Consider the following 27,726-nt stretch of genomic DNA (forward strand, 5'->3'; position numbering starts at 1 on the left):
ACAGAGCCCATTACACTGTCTTCCAGGAGATTGCAGTGTGGTGCCGAGGTCCCCGCTGGTGCTGGGATGGTGTGACTGTGGCAGGGCTGGAGGACACTCTTCCTCTCTGGGACTCTGCCCTTGCTGCGGGGTGAGGCTGCTTGAGAAAAAGCATTTAAGTGAGACTTGAGATTTCTAAAGGAAGACAAAAATGTGCAAACTTCCCTCCTTTGTCTTGCACACATGGTTAAATTGTAACTGGCAACCCTTCAGTTAGATTAGTTTGACCTTGTAAAAACCAGAGCACGCCAAGCAAGTGTTTTCTCTTACTTTACAGAGAAGATCAGAACTTCAATTAGCACTGGCATGGACTCCAGAAAATGTGCAGTTTCATGAGTTCATCAATAAAACATGGCATATATGGTGGAATTACATGCCAGCTGGAAAGTGACTTTCAAATAATATCTTTTCTGGAAACAAAAACCTATTTTGAAGTTGTACAACGTTTTGCAAGCTAGAAGAACTTGCACTTCTGAAATGTAGGTTACTTCTTTGTCAAATGCTTGCTATACAACAATTTAAAAAAATTAAGAGTGAATGGCTGACTGGTGATTTATGACTATACTGCTAAGCAAGAGCCACCCCTTACAATTTCTACACCTCACTTAACATTGATACACTAATTCCATACTGGAACTGCAAATTAATTTTATGTTTGACATGAAATATAAATAAGATGTTTTCTACCTGAAAAAGGTCAAATTTAATAAGTAAAAATTATTAGTATAAATAAATCAACACTTCCAGAAATAGGCTGGCACCTGGCCTCATCTGAGATTCAGCTTTTCATAAAGTCTTCCTAGGATTATGACAAGTCATTCTTCTTCAGCATTTGAACTATATAGTGAAAATACACAAAAATGTCATGTCTAAACTCAAGTGTGTCTGGCTACAGAATTTTCTGTCATGCTGTATGCATACTCCAAAAAGAACATTTGATATTTAATACTTAACACATCTAGAAATTATCTACCTATTTCTTGTTCATATCTTGAATTAATATTGGTAGTGCCTTGCTGAACATATTAAAGGGTTTTCTCATTTAATATATTGCATATCTGAAAAATTATGCAAAATGTCTATCTTCTTTATAACAACATAGCAATATGTAATGGAAGAATTGAATCACCTTTTCTGTTTGTATATAATCTGCATTATTTTGGACTGAATCCTACTGTTTGTACTAAAAAGATAATCTGTATCTTTGTGTGAAGTTTTACACCAAACTGCCCTCTTGTGTGCAACCTATTTTGACATGTCTGCAAAGCATCACAGGAATATGAAGAACAGGCTGGTAAATCCTCAAATTATGGAATGCATGAAGTTCTACAACATTAGCTTGAAAAATGAGAATGTTTAAGAATTTGATGGACTCAGTACCTCACCTGGCCCAAGCTGCACCCTGGGGTGTGAAGGATACCACCCTGTTGTTCTTCATTCAAGTACACTAAGATGTAGGATATAATTAAGGTGCATGTCAACTACACTTACTCACATAAGCAACTAAAAGCATTTATAACAAAAATAAATTTAATTTTCTCTTGAACACAGATGTTAGTATCATTGGAACTAAACAAAGAGATTCAGACAAAAATCACATTGTATCCTTTATTTAAAAGTGTGCAAAAGATTCCTTAAATAGAAAGGGTTTATCTTAATAAAATAAGTTCCCAAGTAGTTTGGAGGTAGAACAACAGTTCAAGTTTTTTTCCCCTCCAGATGTTTACTACAAAAGCACTTTAAAAAAACCCCCTTTTTTTAGCAAAGGGTAAAAACATGATATGTACTTGAAGCCCTACTACATCAAATCTGAAAAGACTGGGAGGAGGTACCTTGATAAAAAAACCCCACCGGTGATAATGATATTTACTCAGTCAACAACTTTAATTGACTGAACACTGGTAGAGGTCTGGCCCTGAAGCATTCGCCCAGCTTGTCCTGCAGGTCTCGCAGTGGTAGAGCCAGAAGAATGGAGCACAGTTCGAGGATATTTAGCAGCAGTGGCTTGTGATATGGTTTGCTGAAAAGTAATCAGATACATCAAAACATTTAGTGGTACAAAAAAATTCCCATTAAATTAGCCCCAGCTGAGCTGTAGTTTAAACAAAGATTTGCAACCTAGCAAACTGAAATACACTTACCAAAATAGAAAAAAAAGGGTTACTTTAGCAGAACGAGTAATTTTTTCCTTTCTTATCTGTTATACAGTTTTTAGAATGTAAAGTGCTAAACTTCTAACTAGCTATCTTGAGCTTTTATCACCTCAATCTTATTTCAAGGTTGGTTCATTTGGGTTTTTTTTACCAAATCATTCAGAATTTTCCTCTGTAGGGCTAATTTCATCATGCCAGCTTTCCTTTTGAAGCTTATTATTTGCTATGAGGAAGCCTCTGAAAGATCTCTGAAAGGAAAAGTTTTGCAATTTTATCAACAATTAATGTTCTGCACAAAAAACTAGCCACCTTAGCGTAATAAACAGTAGTTATTCTGCTTTTAATCAAGGTAAACTCTCTCCCTTCTCAGATTAACTCGAGATATATTTCAATCTGATTGTCTTCCACTTAGGCATTTATCTGCAGAAAGAGTATACAGAATATATCTTGAGGTGGGGTCTCACATTTATTACATTTTCAGAAATCAGTTTTTGATACAGTGTTCAGGTACATTTTTTGTGACACTAGTCACACACTCTGAATCCAGAAATTGTTCTAAATGAAATAATTATCACACGGAACCTCTAACCCTCTAAGGACATACAATTTAATTATGAATATCTGCTTAGGAGCCCAAATTCTAGAAAGCTGCGTGCAGCCTGCCATAGGGCTCTGAGTCACTGCAGGAAATGAGGGAAAGCAGAACATTCCTCACACAGCTACCAGTAACTCCAGCCAGATTAAGGGACACGAAGTAGCTCTGCTTGCTCTGGTTGTATCACTGAAAAGAAACTGGACTTTCAGATAACACAGAGAAAACTCAGATCCTATTTTACAGGTTATAATATAACAAAAAATATCTTCAGTTGTTCCCTATACCTCCAGGTAAAACCATTTTTTGCTCAGACTGGTCTATATGTGTAGTGATTGCCTAGGCCATTTAGGCCACTTTTATAGTGCTCTTAAATATTGCTTCTATACCCTACGAATGCAACTATTTCAGTGTTTTCTTCAGGATAAATACAGAGAATAGGATTCGAAATACAACAAGCAGCAGACTTGACAAATTTGATTGCCTCTGGACAAGGGTTTTACTTTTTCCCCCTTGCCATTTGCTAAGCTCAGCATGTCAGGTGAGTCTGTACCTATACCACCTCTGCTGCAGTCACTCCTGCTCTATACCATGACTTGTCTTTAAACTGTGGTGGCATGGTGATGACACCAAACCTTGCTGGATCAACTACTTCTCATGGAAGAGCTGGCTAAGAAAGAGATACGAGACTACTATACCTGTGAAATAATTACTACAGAACTAAGACAAATAGATTAAAGTGGCAATCTCCTCGGCAGAGCCTTCTACCCAGCCCAAAGACTGCAAGTACTGTTTTGCTATTTTAAACAGGACTCAAGTCTGAGTTTTGTCTAATACCTCTTCACAATACGATTTTTCTTTAAACTATTACCAAATGTATTGTAATAAGAATACTGTAACAAACATAATTCTGACTTACCTGAGTGACTGGATGATGTTTCTCAACAATGACTGAACTCATGGGTGGAGCAACTCCCATCACAGCTAAACTCCCACAAGTTCTGGATTTTTGTCCCATATCAGCTCTGCCTGTGATACGAGCAGTGATTGTTCTTCCTGCTTTCTGTTGAGCAGATGTTATTACTTTTGCCATGGGCTATAAGTAAATTAAATATTAGTTGGTAAAAAATTCTAAACATAATATTTACAGTGCTCTAATATTTTTGCTTAGTTTTATCTGCCAGGTGCCTAAATGGACCACGTGATGTTGCAGGTAGTCCAGTTATGTTACACAGGACTGAATTTGCTCCACCTACTTGCAACCATCTTTTTCCATGCTAAGTAAGATATAGCATTTCAGGCAAATGACTTCTGTCCTGAGGGGAGCTAGGCTAATTTGACAAAAATCCAGCAGCATGGATAGCTTTGCTTTGCTCACTGACTGCATACTCAAGTGACAGCTAGAAGGTACTTCAATGTGGAAAGCCTTTCTAGCAAGGACAGAGCAGATACCAAAAAACTTCCATGCATATAATGCTGCATCTCTCTCTGACAGCTGATAGCAAACTGTGTCAGGTGGGGAAAAGAAAGGAGAGCAGTTTAGCAACAAGTACAGAAAAAGGAATGAGAAAACATTTCAAACATCAGGATAATGAAGCAAAGCATACTCTTTCCATAACAAAAGGGTATCAAGTCAAACACTAGTTGTTCCTATTGCACTATATGTAAGTGTACATACATTCTTCTGTTCCTTATTTTGCTACACTTCTGCCTCCTCAACTCCAAAATGAATTTAAAATTGCTCTTAGTGTACATGGGTTTATGTAACATTAATGAGCATTTGCAAGCTAGTGTCTTCACACAGCTATTGAAACTCTACAGCAGTGTCCTCAACTACATATCTGTGTTGCTCTGAAAAATGCAGAAATGACAATATCCAAACTAATATTTGTTATAACTGTACCTTAAAATAGAAAAAAAGAAAAAGGTTAATTTTAGCTTGTTACCAGTTTTTGAGTTGATGTCACACCAGATCCTGTTGCTGTGCTAGTGATGATCACTGGAGAATCAGAATCTAGCCTGGTCTGAGAAGTGCTTGCATGACTGAAGTGGCTAGAAAACTGTGAATAAAATCAGAGTTTACAAAGAATGAATATAACTTTCTAGAAAATAAAATTTTACTCTTTAGAAAGTCAGGTTTTTTACTATTCTAATTATCCTTCTAATTTTAATGTCTTTGCAGATATTTTACCTTTATTGTTCCTGTTTATTAGCTAATTTAAAATCACTTGTCTAAAAATTGTAGAAAGGGTGTGAATAGCATTTGTCACCATTAGAACGATAAATCAAGAGAGAGGCACACACATCTTTGTTTTAACCTACACTTCGGCATGAAATGGTTTTACAGTGGCAATGTTTTCTGGATGACTCCAGGGAAGGTCCAGAACAACCAAGCTACTGGATAATAATCTGGCTAAGCTGACATGACAATACGCTGAGTTCCCTCTGTGCCTATATGTGTTACACCCCTAAAAAAGAAGCTTTAAGGCAAGCCAGCGTTTCTTCTTTTCGGAGTATTTTCTTAAAAATTTTCTTAAAAATTCAGGCGTTTTTAAGAAAAACTCAACAGCTTTTTTACATAAAGAACCTTGGAGAGCAAATTCTGCTTATTGTAGTGATCTTGTCTTCATTAGTGTAATGCATTTTCACCAAAATAAAAAACAGAGCTTACTGAAAGTACAGCAAGTCACAGCAGCTGTGCTCCAGTCACTTCATTTTCACAATTCAATCTGAACATACCCACAGGTTTCCTTTCATACTTTGGCTCTCTTCAAAAAACTCCAACCAAGGAAGTTCAGTTTCATTTCTAGCAAATACAGTTCTGTTCCAGGAACACACTTACCATGCCTTCCAGCTGAAGAGTAGTTGCTGGTGGAGGTGGTGGCGAGGGTGGATTATATTGTGAAGGAGGTAGCCTTCCTGCAGCAGTGGTACCATTATCATTTCTCCTACTTCCTATATCTATTATTAGAAACACAAAGTAAAGGAATCAGCACATAATCTAGCAAATCTTAAGGAGGGAGAAGGGGGAAGATAAGTTACCATAAAAATTTGACTATTTCTTTGGGATTTCTGTATCTAATTCTGTATCTATCTATATTTTATCTAATGAGAAGGATCAGCCTGTTCTTTATAGGTGTACACATGTAAAACAAACATTCCTGTATTCTACTTGTCTTTTGAGATGCTTGGAAATGTTTTTCAAGGGGCTGCTTTCTGTGTTATGTCTCAACATCCCTGTGGCATTTGTCACATACTTCTACTGCAAAGAACTGAGATTCTTCATATTGCTTGACAATATTAAATCCAGTGTGCAAGAGCTGCTCTTATACGAAGGGCCAAAATCCAGTTTAGGTAGAGAACAGCAAAACACAGAAAGATCATACTGGACTTTCATGAGGATGCAAGATCTCTAAGGGGGCTTACTGGCAGTAAAGTAAAATGTTACTTTAACTTTCCTGATAATACAGTGCAATTTCAAGAAGCCGTAGCTCACACTCACAGTGTCTTATCGCCGCATATAATGGCTGGACACTGGCCACATCCTGGCTGTAGGGCTGGGATTATCTACAGGCACCCTACAGCCCTCCTGTCCGCTCACCAGGTTACGCTGGGTAAGCCTGAGCTTGTGCAAAATCCATCCAGGATTCTTTTGTCTTGCAATGCAGACATCCTGGGGATGTCAGATCTACAGACATAAGCCAGTATCTTTTCCAAGCCTTTTCAGCCTTTTCCTTTTAGAGGAACTTCATTAAAGAAAGGAGAGAGAGAGAGGTGTTCTTATTTACTCTCCTATTTCTGAAGCAGCTGATGCCAGCAGGAGTTCCAAGATAATGGAACTTTGCTCATTCCAGGGACTAGAGTGACACCATGTGGTAGTAGCAGTGTTTGGTTTTCTACTATTCTTTGAAGTAAGCCGGAAAAATAAAAGGAAGGTGCTTCAAGTCAGTGCAACGTTCATAGATTTCAAGAGTGAAAGAATGTCAGAATATGCATTTTGTACATATCTATGTATGCACACACTCATTAAGCTTAAGCACAGACAGGACCAATGCACAGTTACAGAACAATCAGATATGATCTACATTATTTAAAAAAAGCGTTAGGGTTTTCATAAGCAAAAAGTCATGAGTTCTTGTGACTTCGATGTTCCCTTAAATACGTAAAGAGGTTAAAAATAATCTTAATATACTAATAACAAAAAAAGGTCTAAATCACTGAGATAACTTTTACACTATCAACACTGACACTAAGTGTTATGGACCCATGAAGGTTGTAATACTCACACACTATTAATAACTTACATTATAATGTATAGGATATGTGTGTTATCTGTATATTGTACGTATATTAAACATACATTATAATAACCTAATAATAAATCTCTAAAGGGACAAAATTCTGCTTTTATTTCCAATGACAGTAGGTGGCACTGCAGTGTTCATATAAATTTATGACTGATGGAAGTTTTGATGTCCATAGATTACAAGACTAGAACAAAGCACAATCATCATCTACTCTGATGTTTGAAGTCCCTGACGTCCTGATTACTGTTCTAACTGATGAAGAATGCAAATCAACAGGTGTACAACCCTATAAATAATTATGTAACTAACTTCATTAAAACCACCATCTGGCTGTAGCAAGAAAGAGATAAGTGTGCCCGTGGCAGGGGAGAAGGTGGTATGAGAGATGGACTGCTTGGGACCAAGGACAACAGAGTCTGTGAGATGTTATGAAGTCTGATTAAAAAGCATAATGCTGGACACACAAAAAATTAGTGACAGGTACCATAACATCCAGCACAGAAAAATCTTTACATATTGTGCTGGTGCAGAGTATCAGTTCCAACTTCATAGTAAAAATCAAGGAATATCTTTGGTCCATGAAACTCAGGGGTTGATCATGGCTGCTCTAGAACTCATTTTTCTTCATTTCCTCCCTACTTACCCTCTTCTTTATAGGTCTACAGAAACAATGTTTTTGTTTCACACCACCCATCATTACTAGGGATGTTGTCTGTTCCATGTTTTTTGAAAACAGTAAACAAACAAATAAAAGCTAAAGCTTCAATACAGAGTAGTTCTTAATTAAGAACAGTGAAAAATAAAGTGCTTGGGAAATGCCGTGTAATTTTATTTCCAGACTCAGTATATCAAAAAAATCCTTTGTTCTTGACTCTCTCTAAATATTGATCCTATGTTTTTATAGCACACAGCTACTATATTAGCCAGTGTCATATGAATTTCTAAGCAACTGCACAAATACCGCTTATGTTTAACAGGCTTAGACAGCCCCTCGGGTAAGTATCCTCCTATACCTTCTTCAGGTTTTTATTTCCTCTTCATGTCTACATTTTTTGGTGAAGAATTTCTCCAGTGCAATTCAGAAACTTCTGTATAAGATTGTTAAATTTAGCAACTGAAGCTACTTGTCTAAGGACATTAACCACTGCTGTCAGTACAGCTGGTTGTTGAGCCACATGTACAGCTGTGACACTCCTGCTGGCACAGCTATTTTCTCTTTAACGCAGATTGCTGCACCAGCACGATTATGTTCCCACTGCTACAGATTGTCTCAGTCTGAGGGGGTGATTTCATTACATCAGTAAGCGTGCACAGCTCTTTCCTGTGTAGCTGCACGGGTTTTACGGGTATGCTGCTGATATAATTAGACTGGTGTTTCCTGTTCTGGCATAAAATTACAACTAAAGGCAGAACCTGAGAGATTGCTTGCCCTTTTTATATTCAAAAGCAAGACTAAGAAAGAAGGGAGAGCTGTCTGGGAAAAGCTGATTCCTTGCACACCAAGATTCCAGAGCATAAAGGTATTTTCAGGATTTCCCCTTCACTCCCCTGTAATACAGCATTTTAAGAAGTTTCCCACCCTTGGCTTCCTGTTCTGCCTTCAGATGCAGATTACCACTCTCCCAGCAATGTGGGATGAAGAAAACACGTTCTTCCTTTCAGCTATAGCACTACAAAGTTCAGTATCAGAATTTCTCAACATATTCAACAGGACTTTTTAAAGCAATAGAAATTTAATAAACTTTGTATTGCTACAAGTTACCAAGTTGAAAAAAAAAACAAAAAAACAAAAAAGGCAAAAAGGAACTCTGTTAAAACAAACAAAAAATCCCAAACAAACCCAATGAAAATGCACATGCACTACCTGATTAGAGCTGCTGTTCATACTAACCAGGATCTGGCCTACTGTCCTTGCCCTGAAACATGGTCATTGCTTCCAGATTCAAAGCACATACACCACGCATAAAGGCTTTCTTCATGGTGTCTTCATACTGATCCCTTTCACTGTGCAGTCGCAGAATCTCAGCTTTTGTCCGTTCCAAATTAGCAGTTAGCTACGAAACAGAATAAGAAAACACTTCTCTTGGACTTATGAATGCAAACTACAAACATAATAATCAATTTGCTTTAAAAGTCACTTACTATATTTACAAAGATATGCATTTGAACTCCAAAATCTCTGGTTCACCAGAGATGAACAGCTACTTGTAATTTCTTTGTACTACAGCACAATACTAGTGCTAGAGCTTATCCAGGGTGAGAGGACTGTCAGACCCTACCCAACCAAGCAGAAATGTATCTTGCAAGCTTTTTTCTTCTAGAAGTTAGGCATCTGGCATAACCTAGAGTTCTGCGGGAACATGGGTTCACTCAACAGAAGTGAACAGTAAGTGTTCTCAGACAATTATTTAAGCATAGGGTGAATTGTCACCACCAATCTCTCTTCTTTAGATACTGTAAAAAACTAAAAATGCTGAGAAAAGAACAGACCAAGTTACTTTTGTAATTTACTACTTACAGTTTTTGTGCTGGTAAGTCACATTTGGTAAGCCTGTTCCTAAAGTTCTAAGTTTAATTTCTTGTTGAAATACAAAGCTCTTAAAACTTATATTTTAAAACTGTTTACTTGCCATGCACCATGCACAGGTTGACAACTTCACCTTAAGCTCTGAAAATTCTTTAACAAACTTAATTGGCATATTAAAGGCAAATTTCAGCTTTTAACAGAGTAGCTATTACAGAAAAAGTACTGTACTCATCATGATCATTCAGAATAATAATGGTCTTCTTCATTAAAACCTCATAATGCATAGCCAGTATTAACAGGATGCTGTTAGAAAACAAACGGCATTCCTATTGGTGGGCAAACAGAGATTCGTCTCACTTCAGCAAAGTCCAATTTATTTCATTTGTGCATGCAGATCAGCAACATTTTATAGCAGATGCAGGAAAAAAAGTCACATCTAAAAACATAACATCTTATATCCACTCAGATCTTCTTGTATAGCTAGGAGCTCTGTTCTGCTGGAAAATCCTCACGTTTTTCAGATTTGCTGAGAAGGAGATACTTTGGAGGGATGGGAATTGGCAGCAAAGGAGCAAAGAATAAAAAAAAAAGAAATTTGAATTTACCTCTGCAATTTTGGCTTCATAATCATTGGTGAGCTGAACACAGACATCTTCTGCCCTCAATTGACAGGCTCTTGCAACTTTATCTTTCCATTTTTCTTCACTAAGAGAGCGCCACGCTGCCCACACTTTCTTCATCAAAGTTGTCCGAAATTGTTTGTCTGCTATTCTATTTGCATATTCCTTAGGAAACAAATATAACCACATGGTGTGGAAGTTGAGGTTGGCTAAAAATTTAAGTATTTAAGTGTGGATGACTGTTTTACAATTTATTATGTAGACCACAGCAGGAACACCTCAGCTGAGTAACAGGTCCTGCAGGAAAGTGGTATACAAAGAGCATCAGCAAGCTCCATGTTTCTTCCTGCACATGTCATGGAGCATTACTGTCCCCGCTATGAGAAACTCCATTTGTTAACTCCTAAGTGACAGAAAACAGTGTTTTTACTCTGGTTTAATAACACTCAAGCAATAACCTCACCTACATGGTGCAAACACGCACCTGTGAAGCTATTTAGTGGGTATGTGGCACATTTGGATTCACTGCAGAAATCATATAAAACCTGCAGTCTCAAAGACTGCAGATGACTAGCATGAAATACATATCGTTTAAATGAATTTAGACTTCAAGATTGTTTAAAAATTCCTTTAAAACAATTCTATTATTCTACTCTGTTTCAAAGTACTCAACAGACAATGGCTTGACTTTTTTCCCATTCCAGAGAGTATTTTGACAGCAGCATTCTTTTTAGAATTGATGTTTTCAAACTGTTATTTCACAATGTTAAACACATCAAAATAGAAACACCATCATTTCTTCAAACTGTAACAGGAACTGCAGCAGCTCTGATGCTTTTGTGTTCAGAGATTTCCTTTTCATTGCATTTTTATTTCGTGCACATACCTCTTGACTGGCTTTAACATGCTGAATCCGCCACAGCGTAAACTTTCTCATCAGCTCTACTCTCTCCTTTTCCTTTTCTATTGCTTGGGTCAAGTTAGTAATTACCTGCAAAAATATTTGTTAACACTATTTCAACACAGCTATGATCTCTGTAAGATCATACAAATAGAATGTACTTTATGCCTCAGTTATTTTTCACTTAAAGCACTTGCTTTTAACAGATGCTTTATATGAATTTTCCCCTTAATGTAATAAAGTAGGAAACAAAAATCAGTAGTAAAATTCCAATGGCTTCAATACTCAAGATTGCAGTACCTTCATTGTGTAGTTTCAGGAAAAGTTCAATTGAATTGTTATTTCCTCCTATATCTGCAGGTTTCTGAGCTACTTTCTAATAATTAAATGTTACCGTAGCATAATGTCAGAAGCATCTTTTATTTCAAAGACAATTTTGATAAATCAGAAACATTTATATTAGAAGTTTGTTTCAGTGATTACTTAACTGAAGTGTAAAGAAACAACTTATTTGCAGAAAGCTTATTCAACTGTATGACCAAAATAAACAAGCTAAGTGGTTGCTAAGAACTATTTTGTTTCAGGACAGAAATTCATACAAACTGTTTCAATCCATCTTCAGAATGTTTCATGAAATATTACCCAGCAAAAACTTAGTTTCTTTAAGGAGTTCAAAATGTGAAAGTAAAAACAAATAAAGGTCAATTTGATACATTTGAAATAATTTAAAGATAATTTTTAAGAATGAGTTTTCATAATACTGTACGTTAATCCTGTATAAGCTACTTTTCTCTCCTTAAAGATACCTAACTTCTTAGTTTCAGAATAACTGAACAGTCTCAGCTACATAAGTAACATTGAAATTATCTAAAATTAGAAGTAAACTTGCATAAATAAGCAACAAATCAATAAGAAAATAGAAAGCAAATCAAATTAGTATATTCAATTAATTAATTCTGTTGAAAAAGTGTCATATACTAACATAAACCATCAACTTTCAATGCTGCATGCATGCTGATATACACTAGAAGTCTTAGCCTAAATCCATTTTCATTAATTATGTTTTTGCCAATAAAAGCATTTGTGAGATTTACAATGTGAAAACAGGAAACTACAGTACTCCTAATTTGTGAGGCTTATGATTTTGGGTTAAGTCCATGTCATAATACAGCAGTTTTGACAGCCATAGTGTGATACATGGAAGCACTTTCACCTTCCATTCAGGTGATAGCAGTAGTAATTTTCTATTCATATCAGTTTTTTTAGAAACATAACTATAAAAATGGCTGAAGAAAAATTTCTTTGGTAGCAGAAAAGAGATACAGCTTTCAGAATTATGGCACATTAAATATGAGTGACCTACAATGATATCCAATAGAATTAGAAGTTTGAATGCTATACACTGAAATAAGTATGTAAATATGCACTAGTTAAACTGTATTACACTAATCCTGTTCTTGTAATGTTACAACCTTTATATTTGCTTGGTCTGTAAGACTAGACTGTTTTCCAAGTGGACACAGAACATGATCTTCATCCATATTTTAACTCCCACAATCTATGTTTTTTGAAAAAAACTTGAATAGGAATTAAAAATACAAACTTCATTAAGTGTTCCCCAGTACTAGGTTAAAAATTCATGATAGCAATAAGAGGATTCAATTATGTTATGTGATTGCAAGACTGTCAAGATTTCATATCCATTTCCACAAAACTAGTTAAGTTGGAAGTTGTTTACATTTTTGACAGCAGGAAAGTGTAAATCACAGACCCCAAATGTACAATCTTAAGAATATGTACGAATGTAGAATTCCAAAGAATTCTAAAACAGAGGCTCTTTAACACTTTGGAGACTGCTACCCATTTGAAATTCAAGAAAACCAATCTAATAATTGAAAAACTAGACGCTTTTAAAGTGTAAGAGCTAATAGACTCATCCAAGCCTGTGTAATCTTCATGAAACAAATAAGGAACAAGAGTAGACTGTAGATTTAAGAAGCAAACAATGCAAAGTATGTACACACACAGTGTCAAGTTTTCATTGCTACTGTGGAGAACACTACTAGCAACAAGGATTGGTTTTCTACTACACAATCTAAATACATTATTTACTTCTTCACATTACTTGCCTCAAGAAAAATGTTGTTCAAAGAGATGGAGTAAAAAATTCAGTGTGGATATTTTTAAATAGAGAGGAACTATTAAAATGTGAAACTGAATTACTACCTCATCTTTCCTGGCAATAGAAATTTCATAAGTATGTAGTAACTCCTTCAGGTTTTCCATCTCATTGCACAATTGTTTCACATGTGCAGCATGTTTCTCTTTTTCTTGTTTCATTTGAAGCTTGTGATGTTGAATCAAACTAAGTTTCCAATTTCTCAATTCTGTCAGAATGTTTGTCTGAAAAGTTAAAAGGACGACAGTAATGCAGGTAGTTAAACTATTCCCTCCTCCCTAATATTTTAATCTTAAAACACTTAGCAATTAAGGAGAAATGAACATTTACAGTGATATCTTCATTACACAGGACATTTTTAGCTATAAATATTACTAGACACAATGAATTATTGAATAATATCTGAACATCCCTAATAGAGACAGTTATTCCAAAGTTTTTGAAATAAGATATTCTAATCTTTACATGCAGTATGCACTACCAAAAAAAGAAAACCACCATTCTCCAGTGTAATCACACAGCAACTTTTTGGGCACTCACTTATTCTACAACACACTGACATCTGTGATATCTATGATTCCATAAAAAATAAATACCTTAAGACTTCCAGTCCAGAGATCAAGTATATTTTCTATTTGATTGAGCTTTTCATCTTGTAAAGTTAATTCAGTCATTATGGTTTCATTGACTTCTCTTGGACCATGTGTGGACCCTTGCGAAGAAGTCGCTTCTGAAAGAATAAGTTGTTCCATATTGGTCTCAAAAGTCTGCTTCACTGATGTTAAGATAAAAATGAAACAAGAGAATAAGGACTGACACTTTGGAAAGGCTACCTGGTCCCCATTCTGAATGGAAGTCAGAAGTCAGGCACTGATAGCAAAGAAAAGAAATATTTATGGCATCAGAAAGCTCCTTTTCTCACATGAGACACAGCCCAATTCAAATATATACTTCCAAGACACAAGTGTATTTAATTACAATTCTATTTTAACATTAGGCAAAATGTACTGCTACCTTTAAAAACAGTATCTTAGTGTCATTTAATTTTAAAGAAGATGATCACAGCAAGAACTAAAAATATACCATTGCCAGAACCAACATCTCTAAGTAAAGGCTTCTGGACTATTAACATCTCAGGTCAAAAATCTAAAAACTTTTGCCTTTTTCCTTAATGAGACTGTAAACTCCTGAGGTCAGTGGTGTTCCTTCGAGCGTTCACAAAGCAGCCTGGGGCTATATTTCCATGTTGATATTTACCTGCATCTATTTTCCTTAAAGCCTTAAATTTGTTTATCTAATTAGAGTTTAAACAATTTGAGAAAGGAAATATCTACTCTGAATTTATATAATGCCTTAAACAACAAGCCTTCACTTTCAGGTGCTGTGGCTATCTACCACTGCAATAAAGGTTAATCCATGCCCAAAAGCTAATTGGCATGTGTTTGAACTAAGAATAAAGAACTTAATATTCAAGTGAACTGAAGAAATAAAATATTGTTTTATATTTAGTTATTCCTGACAGAAAATTTGCTATTTGAGTTGACAACTGAATAAAAAAAAATTGGAAAGAAGAGGGATTAGCAGCTTCCCGTTATTAATAACGAACAGGACAACTTCAAAAGTTCTCTTCATAAACTGAGAGAGGAAACCTCCAACATTTTAGTCTTCACTTCCGAAAACAAATATTGTCTCTACAATTGGTTTCTCAGTGGGTGAATACTATATTTTGGGACAAGCCTGAAGAGATAAGCTTATCTGTTTGTCAAAAAGTAGTATCTTCAGTGGACACTGGAAATGGATGTTTCTAATTTATTCAAGGTAGAGCCTGATGGTTGATACTCTTTTATAGTTACTGTCGCTGGTAGGTCTCCTGTCCAAAGAAAGTCAGAAGACCTCTCTGGCTCATAACTCCTCGCTACACAGCTACTACACTCACTCCCAAGAAGAAAATAAGGAAGAGCCATGATGCAGAGATAGTTACAACTGCTTTTTGATGTTTCTGTCAAGCTAATGCATAACCAGACATCACAAAATTAAAATCAGCTTGCGCCGAAGAAGTCCCATCTAGCACATCGTTTCTATAGACTAAATGTCCTACCCAATATCAATAAACAGAAGATCATAAACAGATTGTTCCCCATCACACAGTATATTAAGATTGGGCTTCAGATTTTTGTCCTTCTTTCTCCTGTAAATGAGAGAACTATTGCTTAGTTAACTGCGGAATTTGAATACTCATTGCTTCTAAAAAAATCTCCAAAATACGTTACATGCCAGTCAGATGATCCAGACTACTTGAAATGCATCTAATTTCTGTGATGGAAAATCTGGTTGGCATTTGACAATATAAATTCTCTGTCAATTGTTACCACTGTCAAATATTCCCAGTTCTGTCCTTCACCACTTGTTCCCATTCCTGCATGTCACTATGTTCTTCCTTCAGTTGTGATGTGAAATGCATGAAGGCTTGTTTTGATTTTTAAACTTTTACGATGTGGTTAGATTGCAGAGGTATCCAATTTACACAGCACAGTTTGCAAAATACTTCCAAAGGGAAAAAAAACAGAACAAAATGTAACCAATAAAACCAGGATATTAAAATAGACTGACCACTGCCGTAGTCTGAGATCATAACATTGCAAATTCATCACTCCTCTTCCCTTAATCCTCCCTATGTACAGATTATCCTAACTTACCTTTCATTTTTCTTATTTACCGTATCTATTACATGCTTATATCATCATTTTACATAACTCATATTGGCTTTCCAGCATTGCCATAATTTTGTAGTTGTACACATATAAATTTAATTCTTATTTCTAACACATTCCTTCTGTCACCTCTATTCCTTCCACAGCATTGCATGATGTCATTCAGTTACAGTGTGCTAAGGTTATCAAGGACATGGAACCATTTGGATACGAAAAGTATAGAAATCTACTTTATTTAATAATCTCCACATGCATTTACTCCAACAAATCTCTAGACTGTATTCTTGTTATAGTAGAGGTAATGAAATTAGCTGTTTATCCAGATGTCTGTTATCCAAGTACTACGTTTGGATTTTTTTCTGTGTTGTTCTAGTATCTGACTTGTTCTGCTTTTATTAAGTAAATAAGCTCTGACAGAGTGTTCTCACACATGACATGCTATTAGTAGCCCAAGCTCAGTGTAGCAATTTTCTAAAATGTTCTTAGAAGTTTAATGGATCCATACTGAGTACTGGAAGCCTGAAGAGAAGGAATTTTTCCACTTTTTGGTTGTGAGTCATCGTTACACATCAATGCAACAAACCATTTACTGCTCCAGTCTTAGTAATCAACTAAACTGGTAACAAGAACAAGAAATTAGATTTTATGTTTCGAAGTTTAAAAGCGTTTGGACATTGAATTGTATAGTACAGCGTGTTTATTCTAATTACTTTCCTTTTTGGTTGGAAGCTCTTAGGGAAGATACTATGTATATATGTATACTTAAATTTCCTGAAATAGAGATTACCAGTAGTTAGACTTCTACCATCATAATGGTAACATTCACTTCAGTTTTTAAAACCTGAAGAGAAAGTAAAAATGCCAGATCAACGAATACTGCAAAACCAGAATTTAATTTCAGAAGGCATCACGTGGCTTTGGAAACTCTGTTGGTCTCAATATCATCACAGAAGAAGGGGAAAAAACCATTACAAACATGAGGAGCTAAGCTGGAAAGCAAACTTGCAAAACTGGAAATGTACTATATATATGCTATATATATTTTTCCAACTGAAGCTATTAAAAAACCTAAGTCAGAAAAGTTGTATCATTGTTCTTATACTACCTGTTGGGCATACTACCTGAAGTCTTACTGTGTCTGGCATAATTTTTTGCCCTTGCAGGTCTGTCAGCTGGTGTCAGTTCTGAGGCAGACTCTGTCCACTTTGATAAATCCTGTGCAAACTTTGGAGTCACTACAGCATCATGATGTGGCTCTTCATATTCATCCTGTTGCAAAGTGATGATAAATAATTATAAAACTACAATTACATTTCTAAAGCCAAGCTATATGAAAGGAGTGGAAATTATTTTCTATACTTTTTGAGAGGTGAAAAATTAAGAGAATCTCCCTTAAAGTTGCAAAAGTGAACTGCTTTCCTACAATGATTCTAACAATCTAACTTCCTCTTGTTTAATCTTCACATCCATTCTAATTACAACTAGATCCACTGTAATAGTTACACAGAAAGACTCTGCCAGATGCCAGAACTGGATACTATAACAGGCATTTTAAACACAAACAAAAACTAGAAAAAAAATCCAGTTCCAAATCATATAAGCTATTAATGACTCCATATTAATTCTAATCACTACACTGCTGCAAAGAAAAATATGTATTTTTATAACCATGACAAAGATGCTACTGAACACAGTCACACTTTACATTCCGTACCATTACAATTTCTTGTAAATCCAATCATTGAAAGAAATTTGATTAGCTACTATTTTTTTCAGAGTAGATATAATTATTCTCACCTTATATTATGTATTTTTAAAACTGTATAGGGAATGTGTATATATAATTAATAAAGAAACCTTCCTATTAAGAAGTTATAAACTAATATAACTGGTATGTGGCATTATACTATACTATGCACCAAAGTAAGCCAATTAACATTTTTTAAAAATCTCCTAATTAAACAGATTTTCAGTATTTAGTGCTCATTGTGAAACTCTAAACTGTATTACAGCTTAAACATACAACCCAGTTATTCATTAAACAAGTTCCAGTAGCAGTTACATGCTGAAACCAATCAAACCCACTAATTAAAGATTTGGAAAAAAATGCCAGTTGGAAAATACTAAACCAGACCACTATCAGTTATTTTTTTTTCCACTTAGTACTATCATACTAATTCTGTTTAGTATCCCAGTGAGGTCAAACCTCAGAAACCAAATGTGAATTGAAAAATTAATTTCTTCTTCAAGTTGGGGAAAGTCAGAGTGAAAACAATCAACGAAAGGTAACAATTATGTGCAATGTGTTTTTGAATCCAACAACTGAAAAAGATAATATTTTAAAACTTTGTGTAACCCTTACATTTTTGTGGGTTTTAACTACTTGGAGAATTTAAGAAGATTGGTTTTGTACATTTTATCTGAATTCTAGTTTCAATTTAAACGTCCATTTCCTATCTTCTAAACTATGATGTTAAAATTAAAAGCTGAAATAAATGTCTATGAAGCTACATAATTACAAACAAATACATAATGTATTTTTTTGATAAGCAAGGGTGTCACGTTCTGTGTAAAAGGTATACTTAGCTGCAATTTTTCTGTAGCCATATATTTCTAAATGAATACAGCTTAGATTTTATCAGATGTTAAAAGAAGAAAATAGATATCTTCAGATTAGTTATTCGACCAGGAACTACATGGATCTGTAAAAAACTCCCTGCAGCAAAACTTATGCAGAATAAAAAAGGCCCTACAAGTCTTTACCTTAGCTAATCTAAATTAAATGATTGTGCAGAAGACACTAGATCACTCCTCTGTCTTCTCCAAAGAGGTCAGGTGACCAAATTGTCCTAAACAAGTTACTTCTCAGAGCTGATCCAGCTACTTCCATGATTACCTTATTCAATTCAAGGGACATAGTAGGTAAGATGCAAGTTGTTGGCTCCTTTTGAGTTGCCCAATTTAATCATTAGCACACAATCTGTCCTGCTATAGGCATTCCTAGCACTCAAAATATACATATAGAGTTATGGCAGGAATTTTCTTTCAAGTTCTAACACTGTTATTAAAACCCAAAGAATCCACTCTTTGGGAATACGCACTCTTACATGCCAACAGAAAGTGTCAACAGACAGCATCCAGTGATAAATCTGGAAATAAATGTTTATAAATTACAGTATTACAACACTGTTGGAATGAAGTTAAAAGGCAAATATCAAAGAAAACAAAGTATCCCAACTGTAACCAGAAATTTAGACATAAAAAAATAATCCTGGAGACTGCAGTGAGAATATGTATGGAAACATTGAGTGATTAAGTGCATTACCTCAATCTTAAATTCTCCATAACAAGGATGCTGCAAATGGAATGCAATATTGACCAATAAATTTCCAATAGAATCGTATTGTTAATAAAATTAACAATATATCCTTTTTGTTTACTTACTAGCTTGGTTCTGCTTTAAACAAAACTTTCAAGCTGTTTTGTCAACTACAAAAAAAATCTGTTATTGTGTAAAACAAGAGGTTTATAGTTCTAGGGCCTGAAGGTCAGTGGAACCCTATTATAAGTAAATGGAAATTCTCTAAAACCAGTGGATTGTTTTTATAACAAAAAAGTAATAATCTTGTCTCTATTTAGAAGCAACACATTACCAAAAAGACTCAAACCAAACCAAACAAAATAGGCCTTTCAAAGTTATCTAAAGGGAGCAGAACAGTTTCCTGTCAACATTCCTATTGATCAGCTGTGACACCAGTGTTCCTTTTCAACAGTAATAAACTCTTACAAGAGGCAGCTAAGAACTGTGGGCTTGGAGAAAAGAAGGCTGAGGGGCAACCTCATTGTTCTCTACAGCTTCCTGAGCAGGGTAAGTGGGGAAGGAGGTGCCCATCTCTTCTGCCTGGGATCCAGTGATAGGATGTGTGGGAATCGTTCAAAGTTGCACAGGGGATGATCAGATTGGACATTAGGAAGCATTTCTTTACTCTGAGAGAGTAGTCAAACACTGGAACAGCCTTCCTAGAGAGGTGCCCGTTACCGTTTAAGGGGCATTTGGACTATGCCCTTTGTAATATGCTTTAACTTTTGGTCCGCCACAAAATGCATAGGCAGTGGGGCTAAGGATTGTTGTAGGTCACTTCCAACTGGAACTATTCTATTCTACGTTAGACATGTTCTCTCATTAGCAAAACAGTCATTCATTAATATTAGTTTATCATTCTCTACAAGGTGGCCTTAGAACCTCCTTGTTAATCAACCAGATCATAACAGAAAATTCTGGTCCTTTAAAATTTGTAGCACTATGTTTTTATCCGGTTTTCTTACCACAAAAAGCATTGGAAACACAGATGTATTACTATTGCTAAACAAAAATTAAGAAAACTTATCCATGAGACATGACCACAAACAGAGAAGTATATGAATTGCCTCTAAACAGGCAGTTTAAAAGGTACAAGTCAATCCACATAGAAAAAAAAGAAAGAAGAAAATGCCTTAATTTGACAGTGTTTCTGCTGTACATGCCCATGCCGCCAAGGGACAAACGTAAAGAGGCATTTCTACAGGGCAAATAGCAAACCCTGTTTTTGTCAAAACTATCCTGTTTCGGATTGAATTCTACCAAAGGCAAAAAACCATCACCCACTACTTAAATAGGAATAACCAATTATTAAAGGATGAAAATCTGCTGCTTTCAAAAGAATAGGACAAAGACTTTATCCTGTATCTTTGCATCCTCTTGAAAAAAGCCTAAAATAAAACTTTTGCTTCATCCCTCAAAAATAATGGCTTTCTATCCTACTGTGTCAAATTTTGGTTTCTTCATAAGACTTAACACAAATATAAAATAACACCAGAAAATAAAAAGGTAAGAAAACTGTACTATTTTACTTGCAGCTACCAACCTCTTAAGATTGAATAAGATTTTTCACATAAATTGAATTCCTTGTGAAATGCATGAAAGGGAAACCAACTGAAGATATTTTAGCATCAGATTTTTTTGGGGGCCTAATTTGTTTATTTTCAATAACATTTCAATTGTTTTCCTGTATATGTAAAACACAAAGATGCATGTTTAGTTAGATTTTCTCATAATTATCCTTTGTCAAATAAAATGCCATGACAGTGAATCAAATAATATTGCCTCTTTCCTACCTGAAGATCTGAAGAAAGAGAACTGTCTGGAACAGAGTCTTTTGGCAAAATTGGACTTGTGCTTTTCTCCTCATCTGATGACATTCTGCACAAAGTTAGTCTATAAAACAGTAGAAGCTGAACTTCATTCTTCAGTTTCAGTATGTAAGCATATATTCACCAACATTTTCCCCAGAAACAGAGATTCAGCTGTAGAAACTGCATCAATACGCATTCTTTGGGCTAAACTGATTGACTAGTCTCATTATATAATGCTAGGTAGGAAAGTGCCTGATCCAGAGCATACTCAAAATCATGGAAATACTTTCACTGACTCATAAGTAAAAAAAAGGAAAGACCACAAAGCAATGTCAGTTCTTGCAGATATACTTCAGATATACTTCTGTGTCAATCCCTCATTCTAATTCACACTGTATTGTCTTCAAACTTATCAGCTTGTTCCAGTACAAAATTCCTACTACACAGGAATGCCTAAGCTACACTGTGCCCATACACCAAACAACCTCAACCACAGCCCAAGATGAGATGATGCCCTAAATGCTCTCCTCAATACCCTGAAGCTGAGTGGTCAACATCAGTCTCCCTCCACTTTTCTGAATCCTCTTGCTTTATGGGCCCAGGAAGACGAACAGATATAGAAGGACAAGTAATGCCTTAGGTTGAAGTAATCATTCCAGCAATTTCTAAGGACAGTGAGGCATTCTTTGAACATTTGGGAAGTAGGCAATGTTGTAGAACTGATAAGAAAACTTGAAGACTTTGTGAAAGATATATGTATCTTTTAATCTACTACTGAGATGAATAGGTCCTTGAGTGAAGAACTGAAGTTCTTGTGATAAGACTCGATAGAATAAGGGGAAAAAGGACTCCAAAGGATATGGGGGGGAAGATGAAAGAAATTAGAAAATGAGTGCAAACTGAGTATAAAGCAAGGTGAATTTGTTAATGAACGAATAGCAGAGTGATGAAGCTGCCTGATGCACATGAAAGACAATCAGACACATTGAACAGGGAGTTGTCAGAAGAGAGTAAGGACACCACCGTAAATAACCAGAGGAACTGCTCATGCAATGTAGCAAGTAACTTGGAAGGAAAATTTATTTTTGGAGAGACCTTTACCACTGTCAATTATAATATTTTCAGTTGTTTTTTAAACAGATGCATTTTGTGACAGAAATGTAATTTTTAGATTGCTAGTTATACTGTCATTAAATTGACAGGAATATCTTACTTCAGCACTATCATCTTTTCTCAAAATATCAAACCCCACACATTGACATCACAGCTCTGTCTGTAGGAATACAGATGGAAATTAATTATCTTTTTGCTCTTTGAGCTATTCTAGACACTGATTCTTCCTGTACCACAAAAGCTCTCTCTGCCACGGGTATTTACACCTTTCAGAATGGCAAGCTTATTCCTGTGCTGATAAGGGACATTTTAAAAATGGTATAAAGACAATTTCAAATGCTGAGATTTCCTATTGCACAAAGTTCAAAAGATATTATTAATATCTCCCTACTTCCTGCTGAGTCCTAATATACCAAGTATGTATTTTAAGTACAAAATAGAAAGTCTAATGAATGTTTACTATATATTTTTTATTGCTGTAGAATGGTGTGTAGATGAGAGAAGAAATACTAGCTTCCTCACCTCTTCTGTTTTCATTGTCTCCTGCTCTGATAATTTCCTCTCTCACACACAAATTATTCCTTATCTGCACCTTTGGTTTTGGCCTCTCTACCTAATAAAATAGCTTTATACTAGCACCCTACCTTCCTTTAGCTGATAAATTCTTTCAATACCAAAAAAATACTTCTTCAGTAATCTTAAAAAAATCAGCTGCAACTTCACGTGCTTTCCCACATAGATAGCTTCTCGAATTGTGGATCCTGACTACTCTAAAAGCCCCAGATGCACCCAAATGTGGAGGGGGGGTGCGTACATTATGGAGGATCACAAAGGACCAGCTATCTAGCACTTACAGGAATTAGATGTGTATTTGCAGTCAGAAGTTATAAATACTGTTACCTTCCCTTCTCAGTCCACTTTGAAAGAACTAAACTGTTGATTTTTCTGAGACATGGGGGGGCAAATGGAGTTCCATGTGAACATAGATGAGTCCAGAGAAGTGGAAGAGAAAGTTTTTTTCTGAAAAGTTTGGGCAATAACATAAGACCAATCTCCTGATTTATGTTTTTGGTTTTCTAAGATCATGTCCCTGACACACACTCTAGTGGATCTAGTTCTTTACTTATCACTGAAACTACTCCATGGTCTTTTAAAACTCAAAAGGTTCCTTCATCATAAGCAATGCTACCTCTCCCCTCCAGACCACTCTTCCCTTCAAATCTGTTAACTGAAACTTACCTGTTTGACATTGTCTTATATAAGAAGTCACTTGCTTTCACCTCAAGCTCAGTGTGTTTGGCTCCTCTTCCCATCCCTCTTCTTTATAACCATGGACTAGCCCTCCACTGTGTTTGTCCATCTGGTCTCCACCCGACTGCCTTTACTGACTTGAGCACAGCTTTAGATTCCACTAACAGTTTAATACTTAAGAGTTTGAGCTTTCCTCACATTTCTATGTTTTGCCTGTTTTACTGTTAATGTTTGTGTCTAGAGTTTGCATTTTGATTAGTGCAGCATTTCAGTAAAAATCCTAGTGAACCTAAAATTCCAGATATCTGTACAAAACAACAGATTGCATTGCTAGGATAAATTAGGAGAAATACAATTATTTTAACCCTGTGTTTACAGACATGTCATTGCTACATCATGCTACAATCATAGCATATCCTGAGCTGGAAAGGACCCACAGGGATCAAGTCCATGTCCTGGCCCTGCACCTAGAATCATACCATGTGCCTGGAACATTGTGCAAATACTTCTTGAGCTCTGTGAAGCTTGGTGCTGTGACTGCTTCCCTGGGGAGCCTGTTCCAGCCCAACCACTCTATGGGCGATGAACTTGTCCCTGATATGCAACCTAAACCTCCCCTGACACAGATTCATGCCATTCCTTTGGATCCTGTCACTGGTCACCAGAGAGATCAGTCCGTGACCCTTCTCTTGCCCTCATGAGGAAGGTGTAGACTGCAATGTGGTGTCCCCTCAGTCTCCTCTTCTCCAGGCTGAACAGAACAAGTGACCTCAGTTGCTCCTCATATGCCTTCCCAAGGCCCTTCACCATCTTTGTTGCCCTCCTTTGGATGCTCTTTAGTAGCTCAATATCTTTCTTATACTGCAGTGCCCAAAACTGCACACAATATTCAAGGTGAGGCCGCCCCAGTGCAGAGCAGAGTGGGACAATCCCCTCCCTTGACTGGCTGGTGATGCTTTGCCTGATGCCCCCCAGAACACAGTTGGTCCTCCTGGCTGCCAGGGCACTGCTGACTCATATTCAACTTGCCATTGAGCAGGACCCCCAGGTCCCTTTCTGTGGGGCTGCTCTCCAGCCTCTTATTTCCAAGTCTGCTCACACATCCAGGGTTGCCCTGTCCCAGATAGCCTCTCTGTCTTTGAAAAAATCAACAGCTCCACCCAATTTAGTATCATCAACAAACTTACTTAGTAACCCTTCCAGTGCTGTCTCCAAATCATTTATGAAGATGTTGAAGAGCATAGGGCCTAAGATTGAGCCCCATGGAATCCCACTAGTGACAGGTCATCAGTTGCTGACCCATCACACCACATGTTTATCCAGCTGTGTGCTGGACATTTTGTCCAGAAGGATACTGTGAAAGACAGTATCAAAAGCTTTACTGAAATCCAAAAAAGATTACATCAACTGGCTTCCCTTGAACAAACATGTGGGTTACCTTGTCATAAAAGAGAATTAAGTTTGCCAAGCAAGACCTTCCTCTCATGAACCCACACTGGCTGTGACTAATGACTGCATCAGAGTTGAAGACTGAAGCAAAGAAATCACTAAACATCTCTGCCTTGTCAATAGCCTTGTTTGTGATGTGACCATCCTCATCCTGTAACAGGCGCACGTTATTTCTGGACTGCTTTTTACTACTGACATACTTTAAAAAACCAATTTTTTTTGTCCCCCACAGTACAGGCCAGCTTCAATTCTAATTGAGTTCTGGCCACATGAATTTTCTCTCTAGAGTGGAGAGCTGCATCTCTGTATTCCTCCCATGTCACCTGACTTTGCTTCCACTAGGCATACACTTTCTTTTCTTGTCATAGCTCCAGAAGAAGATCCCTGCTCAGCAAGCTGGCCTAAGAATAACTTGTCTGCTTTAATCTCAGTGAACAAGCACTAAGTCCCACAAAATACCAGACAAGTTTCTAAAAGAGAAATCAAGGGATATTAAGACACCATCTCTGGGTCAACAAGCTGATTTGCTCAGCTGCAAATATTATATGGTGAGACACGAGACTGCTACTTTTAAGAAACTGGATGCAACTATAAAGATTTTGGTCTGACTCACCATGGTTGCTCTCCTTCTTAATTTTGAACTAATTAAGCTGTGCTCAGGTTTCTGCAATTCTGGCTTTGTTTTTAACTAAAGGTGATGCTTCCAAATAACTTAATGTTTCATGCAGATCAGAGAACTCAACACCTAGGAAAGAGAATCACAGAATGGGTAAGGTTGGAAGGGACCACAGTGGGGCATCTGGTCCAACCTCCCTGCTCAAGCAGGATCATCCTAGAGAACATGGCACAGAATTACATCCAGATGGTTCTGGAAAATCCCCAGTGAGGGAAATTCCAAAACCACTCTGGGCATCTGTTCCAGTGTGTGGTCACCTGCACAGTAAAGAAGTTCTTCCTCATATTCAAGTGGAACTTCTTATGCATCAGTTTCTGCCCATCGCCCCTTGTCCTATTGCTCAGCACCACCAAGAAGAGCCTGGATCCATCCTCTTGGCACCCTCCCTTCAGATGCTTATAGACATTGATGAGGTCCCCTCTCAGTCCTCTCTTCTCAAGGCTGAACAAGTCCAGTTCCCTCAGCCTTTCCTCACAAGTGAGACTCTCCAGTTCCCCTCATCATCTTTGTAGCCCTCTGCTGGACCCACACCAAGAGTTCCATGTCTCTCGTGCCCTGAGGAGCCCAGAATTGGACACAGCAGTCCAAGTGAAGCCTCACCAGGGCTGAGTAGAGGGGCAGGATGAGCTCCCTCGACCTGCTGGAAGTGCTCTTCGTAATGCACTCCAGGATACCATTGGCCTTCCTGGCCATAAGGCCTCACTGCTGGCTCATGGACAGCTCGCTGTCCACCAGGACCCCCAGGTCCTTCTCCACAGAACTGCTTTCCAGCAGGTTGACCCCCAACCTGTGCTGGTGCAGGGGGTTATTCCTCTCCAGGTGCAAGACCTGCACTTGCCCTTGTTGACTTTCAGACAGTTCTTCTCTGCCCATCTCTCCAACCTGTTGAGGCCCTTCTGAAGGGCAGCACAGCCCTTTGGGGTATCAACCACTCCTCCTAGCTTGGTGTCATCAGTGAACTTACTGAGGAGGCATCTGTCCCTTCATCCAAGTCATGGGTGAACAAGTTAAACGACCCTGAGTCCAATATTGAACCTTGGGGGTCACCACTAGGGACAGAACTATACCACCTGCCAGTAGATGCATGACACACCCTTTCCCTTTAGCTGCACCCCCCTGCAAAGCAGCGCTGCTCACGCTTTTAACTTCTCCCTGGAGCCCCTCCGCAGCTGCCCCCGGCGCCGGCAGCGTCCGCAGTGCCGCGACCGCCGCTGCCATGGCAGCCGGGGACAACAGGGACACCGCGCCGAGCGTCTCGAGGCGGTCTGGCGGCGGGGAGCATGATCAGACTGTGAACAGGAGATCTTCCTTCTCTTTGCTTTGCTTTTACAGGGCCTTTAAGGCCACCAGCCCAACCACCCGGGGGCAGGGGACACCCGCCGGCCCGTCGGGAAGCTCGGGGTGGGGACGCGGGCGGCGGGTAAAGCCGCCGGGCAGTAATACCGGTGCGGTGAAGAAGGAAGGGGCGGTGGGAGTGCCACCCCCGGCCCCGCCGGCCAAGAATGCGGGTGCTGTGGAGAAGGAAGGCGTGGCGGCAGTGCCGGCACCGACCCCGCTGTGCAGGGACGCGGGTGCTGTGCAGAAGAGAGGGCAGCCCCGCGGCCCCAGCCCGGCCCCCCCTCCCCGCTCACCTGCGGCCGCGGCGCCTCCCGCACCGGCCGTTCAAACTGCCCGAGCGGAACAGGAACCCACACGCCCATAGGCTCGGCGGGCCTCGGCAAGGCACCCCTCGATTGGCCGGTTTAGGCGGCGAACCGGCCAATCGGACCGCCCGGCCGGAGGCAGGGCGTTGCCGGCCCCTCCCCTATTGTCCCTCCGCGGGCGGCTCGTGCCGCGCGCTGATTGGCGGCGGCACAGGTGGGGGCTGGCGCGCGCGGATGGAGGCGCGGGGCGGGGCGGGACGGTGCCGCCGGGCCCTGACTGGGAGGTTCCGGGTTCGAGTCCCGGCTGGCCCCGGTTCGGGTCCTCGGACCGCACGCTCCCGGTCCGCTCCGCCCCGCGTGATTGCCTTGGGGTGCCGGGAACGGAAATGTGCC

General features: G+C 38.2%; 2 protein-coding genes across 8 annotated transcripts in view; one reads left to right on the plus strand and one right to left on the minus strand.

The window, feature by feature from the left end:
* ANKDD1B (ankyrin repeat and death domain containing 1B) overlaps positions 1 to 1,664 on the plus strand; it is a 28,497-nt gene extending 26,833 nt beyond the window's left edge. Inside the window, exon 15 of the mRNA XM_051788192.1 lies at positions 317 to 1,664. Within this exon, the coding sequence (XP_051644152.1) occupies positions 317 to 375 (59 nt within the window). The 3' untranslated portion in view covers positions 376 to 1,664. The remainder of the gene's footprint in view (positions 1 to 316) is intronic.
* POC5 (POC5 centriolar protein) lies at positions 16 to 27,518 on the minus strand. 7 transcript variants are annotated; one of them, XM_051788185.1, is made up of 14 exons: positions 27,322 to 27,444; positions 25,628 to 25,759; positions 21,184 to 21,283; positions 17,151 to 17,298; positions 13,915 to 14,093; positions 13,366 to 13,542; positions 11,125 to 11,229; positions 10,224 to 10,403; positions 8,983 to 9,145; positions 5,627 to 5,745; positions 4,731 to 4,844; positions 3,704 to 3,880; positions 1,872 to 2,059; positions 16 to 136 (listed from the first exon to the last, which is right to left on the minus strand). In XM_051788185.1, the coding sequence occupies exons 3-13, from the start codon at positions 21,265 to 21,267 to the stop codon at positions 1,910 to 1,912; spliced, it is 1,596 nt and encodes a 531-aa protein (XP_051644145.1). In that variant the 5' UTR covers positions 21,268 to 21,283; positions 25,628 to 25,759; positions 27,322 to 27,444; the 3' UTR covers positions 16 to 136; positions 1,872 to 1,909. The 7 variants fall into 7 exon arrangements, with proteins under 7 accessions (XP_051644145.1, XP_051644146.1, XP_051644147.1 ...); XM_051788186.1 differs by having other exon boundaries at positions 16 to 139; XM_051788184.1 differs by lacking the exon at positions 16 to 136 and having other exon boundaries at positions 1,742 to 2,059; positions 27,322 to 27,443.
* Between the last annotated feature and the right edge of the window lie 208 nt (positions 27,519 to 27,726).

The sequence above is a fragment of the Manacus candei genome, unplaced genomic scaffold, assembly GCF_025592945.1.
Source record: "Manacus candei isolate 608988 ecotype Guabito, Panama unplaced genomic scaffold, ASM2559294v1 h1tg000024l, whole genome shotgun sequence".
Classification (NCBI taxonomy): domain Eukaryota; kingdom Metazoa; phylum Chordata; class Aves; order Passeriformes; family Pipridae; genus Manacus; species Manacus candei.

Excerpts from the sequence above, each read along its gene's own strand:
- POC5 (XM_051788185.1), bottom strand. The coding sequence starts at position 21,267 with ATGTCATCAGATGAGGAGAAAAGCACAAGTCCAATTTTGCCAAAAGAC. Across the intron at positions 17,299-21,183 it reads CTCTTTCTTCAGATCTTCAG|GATGAATATGAAGAGCCACA; the intron begins GTAGGAAAGAGG and ends ACTTTGCAACAG. Across the intron at positions 11,230-13,365 it reads CTATTGCCAGGAAAGATGAG|GTAATTACTAACTTGACCCA; the intron begins GTAGTAATTCAG and ends ATATTTTTGCAG.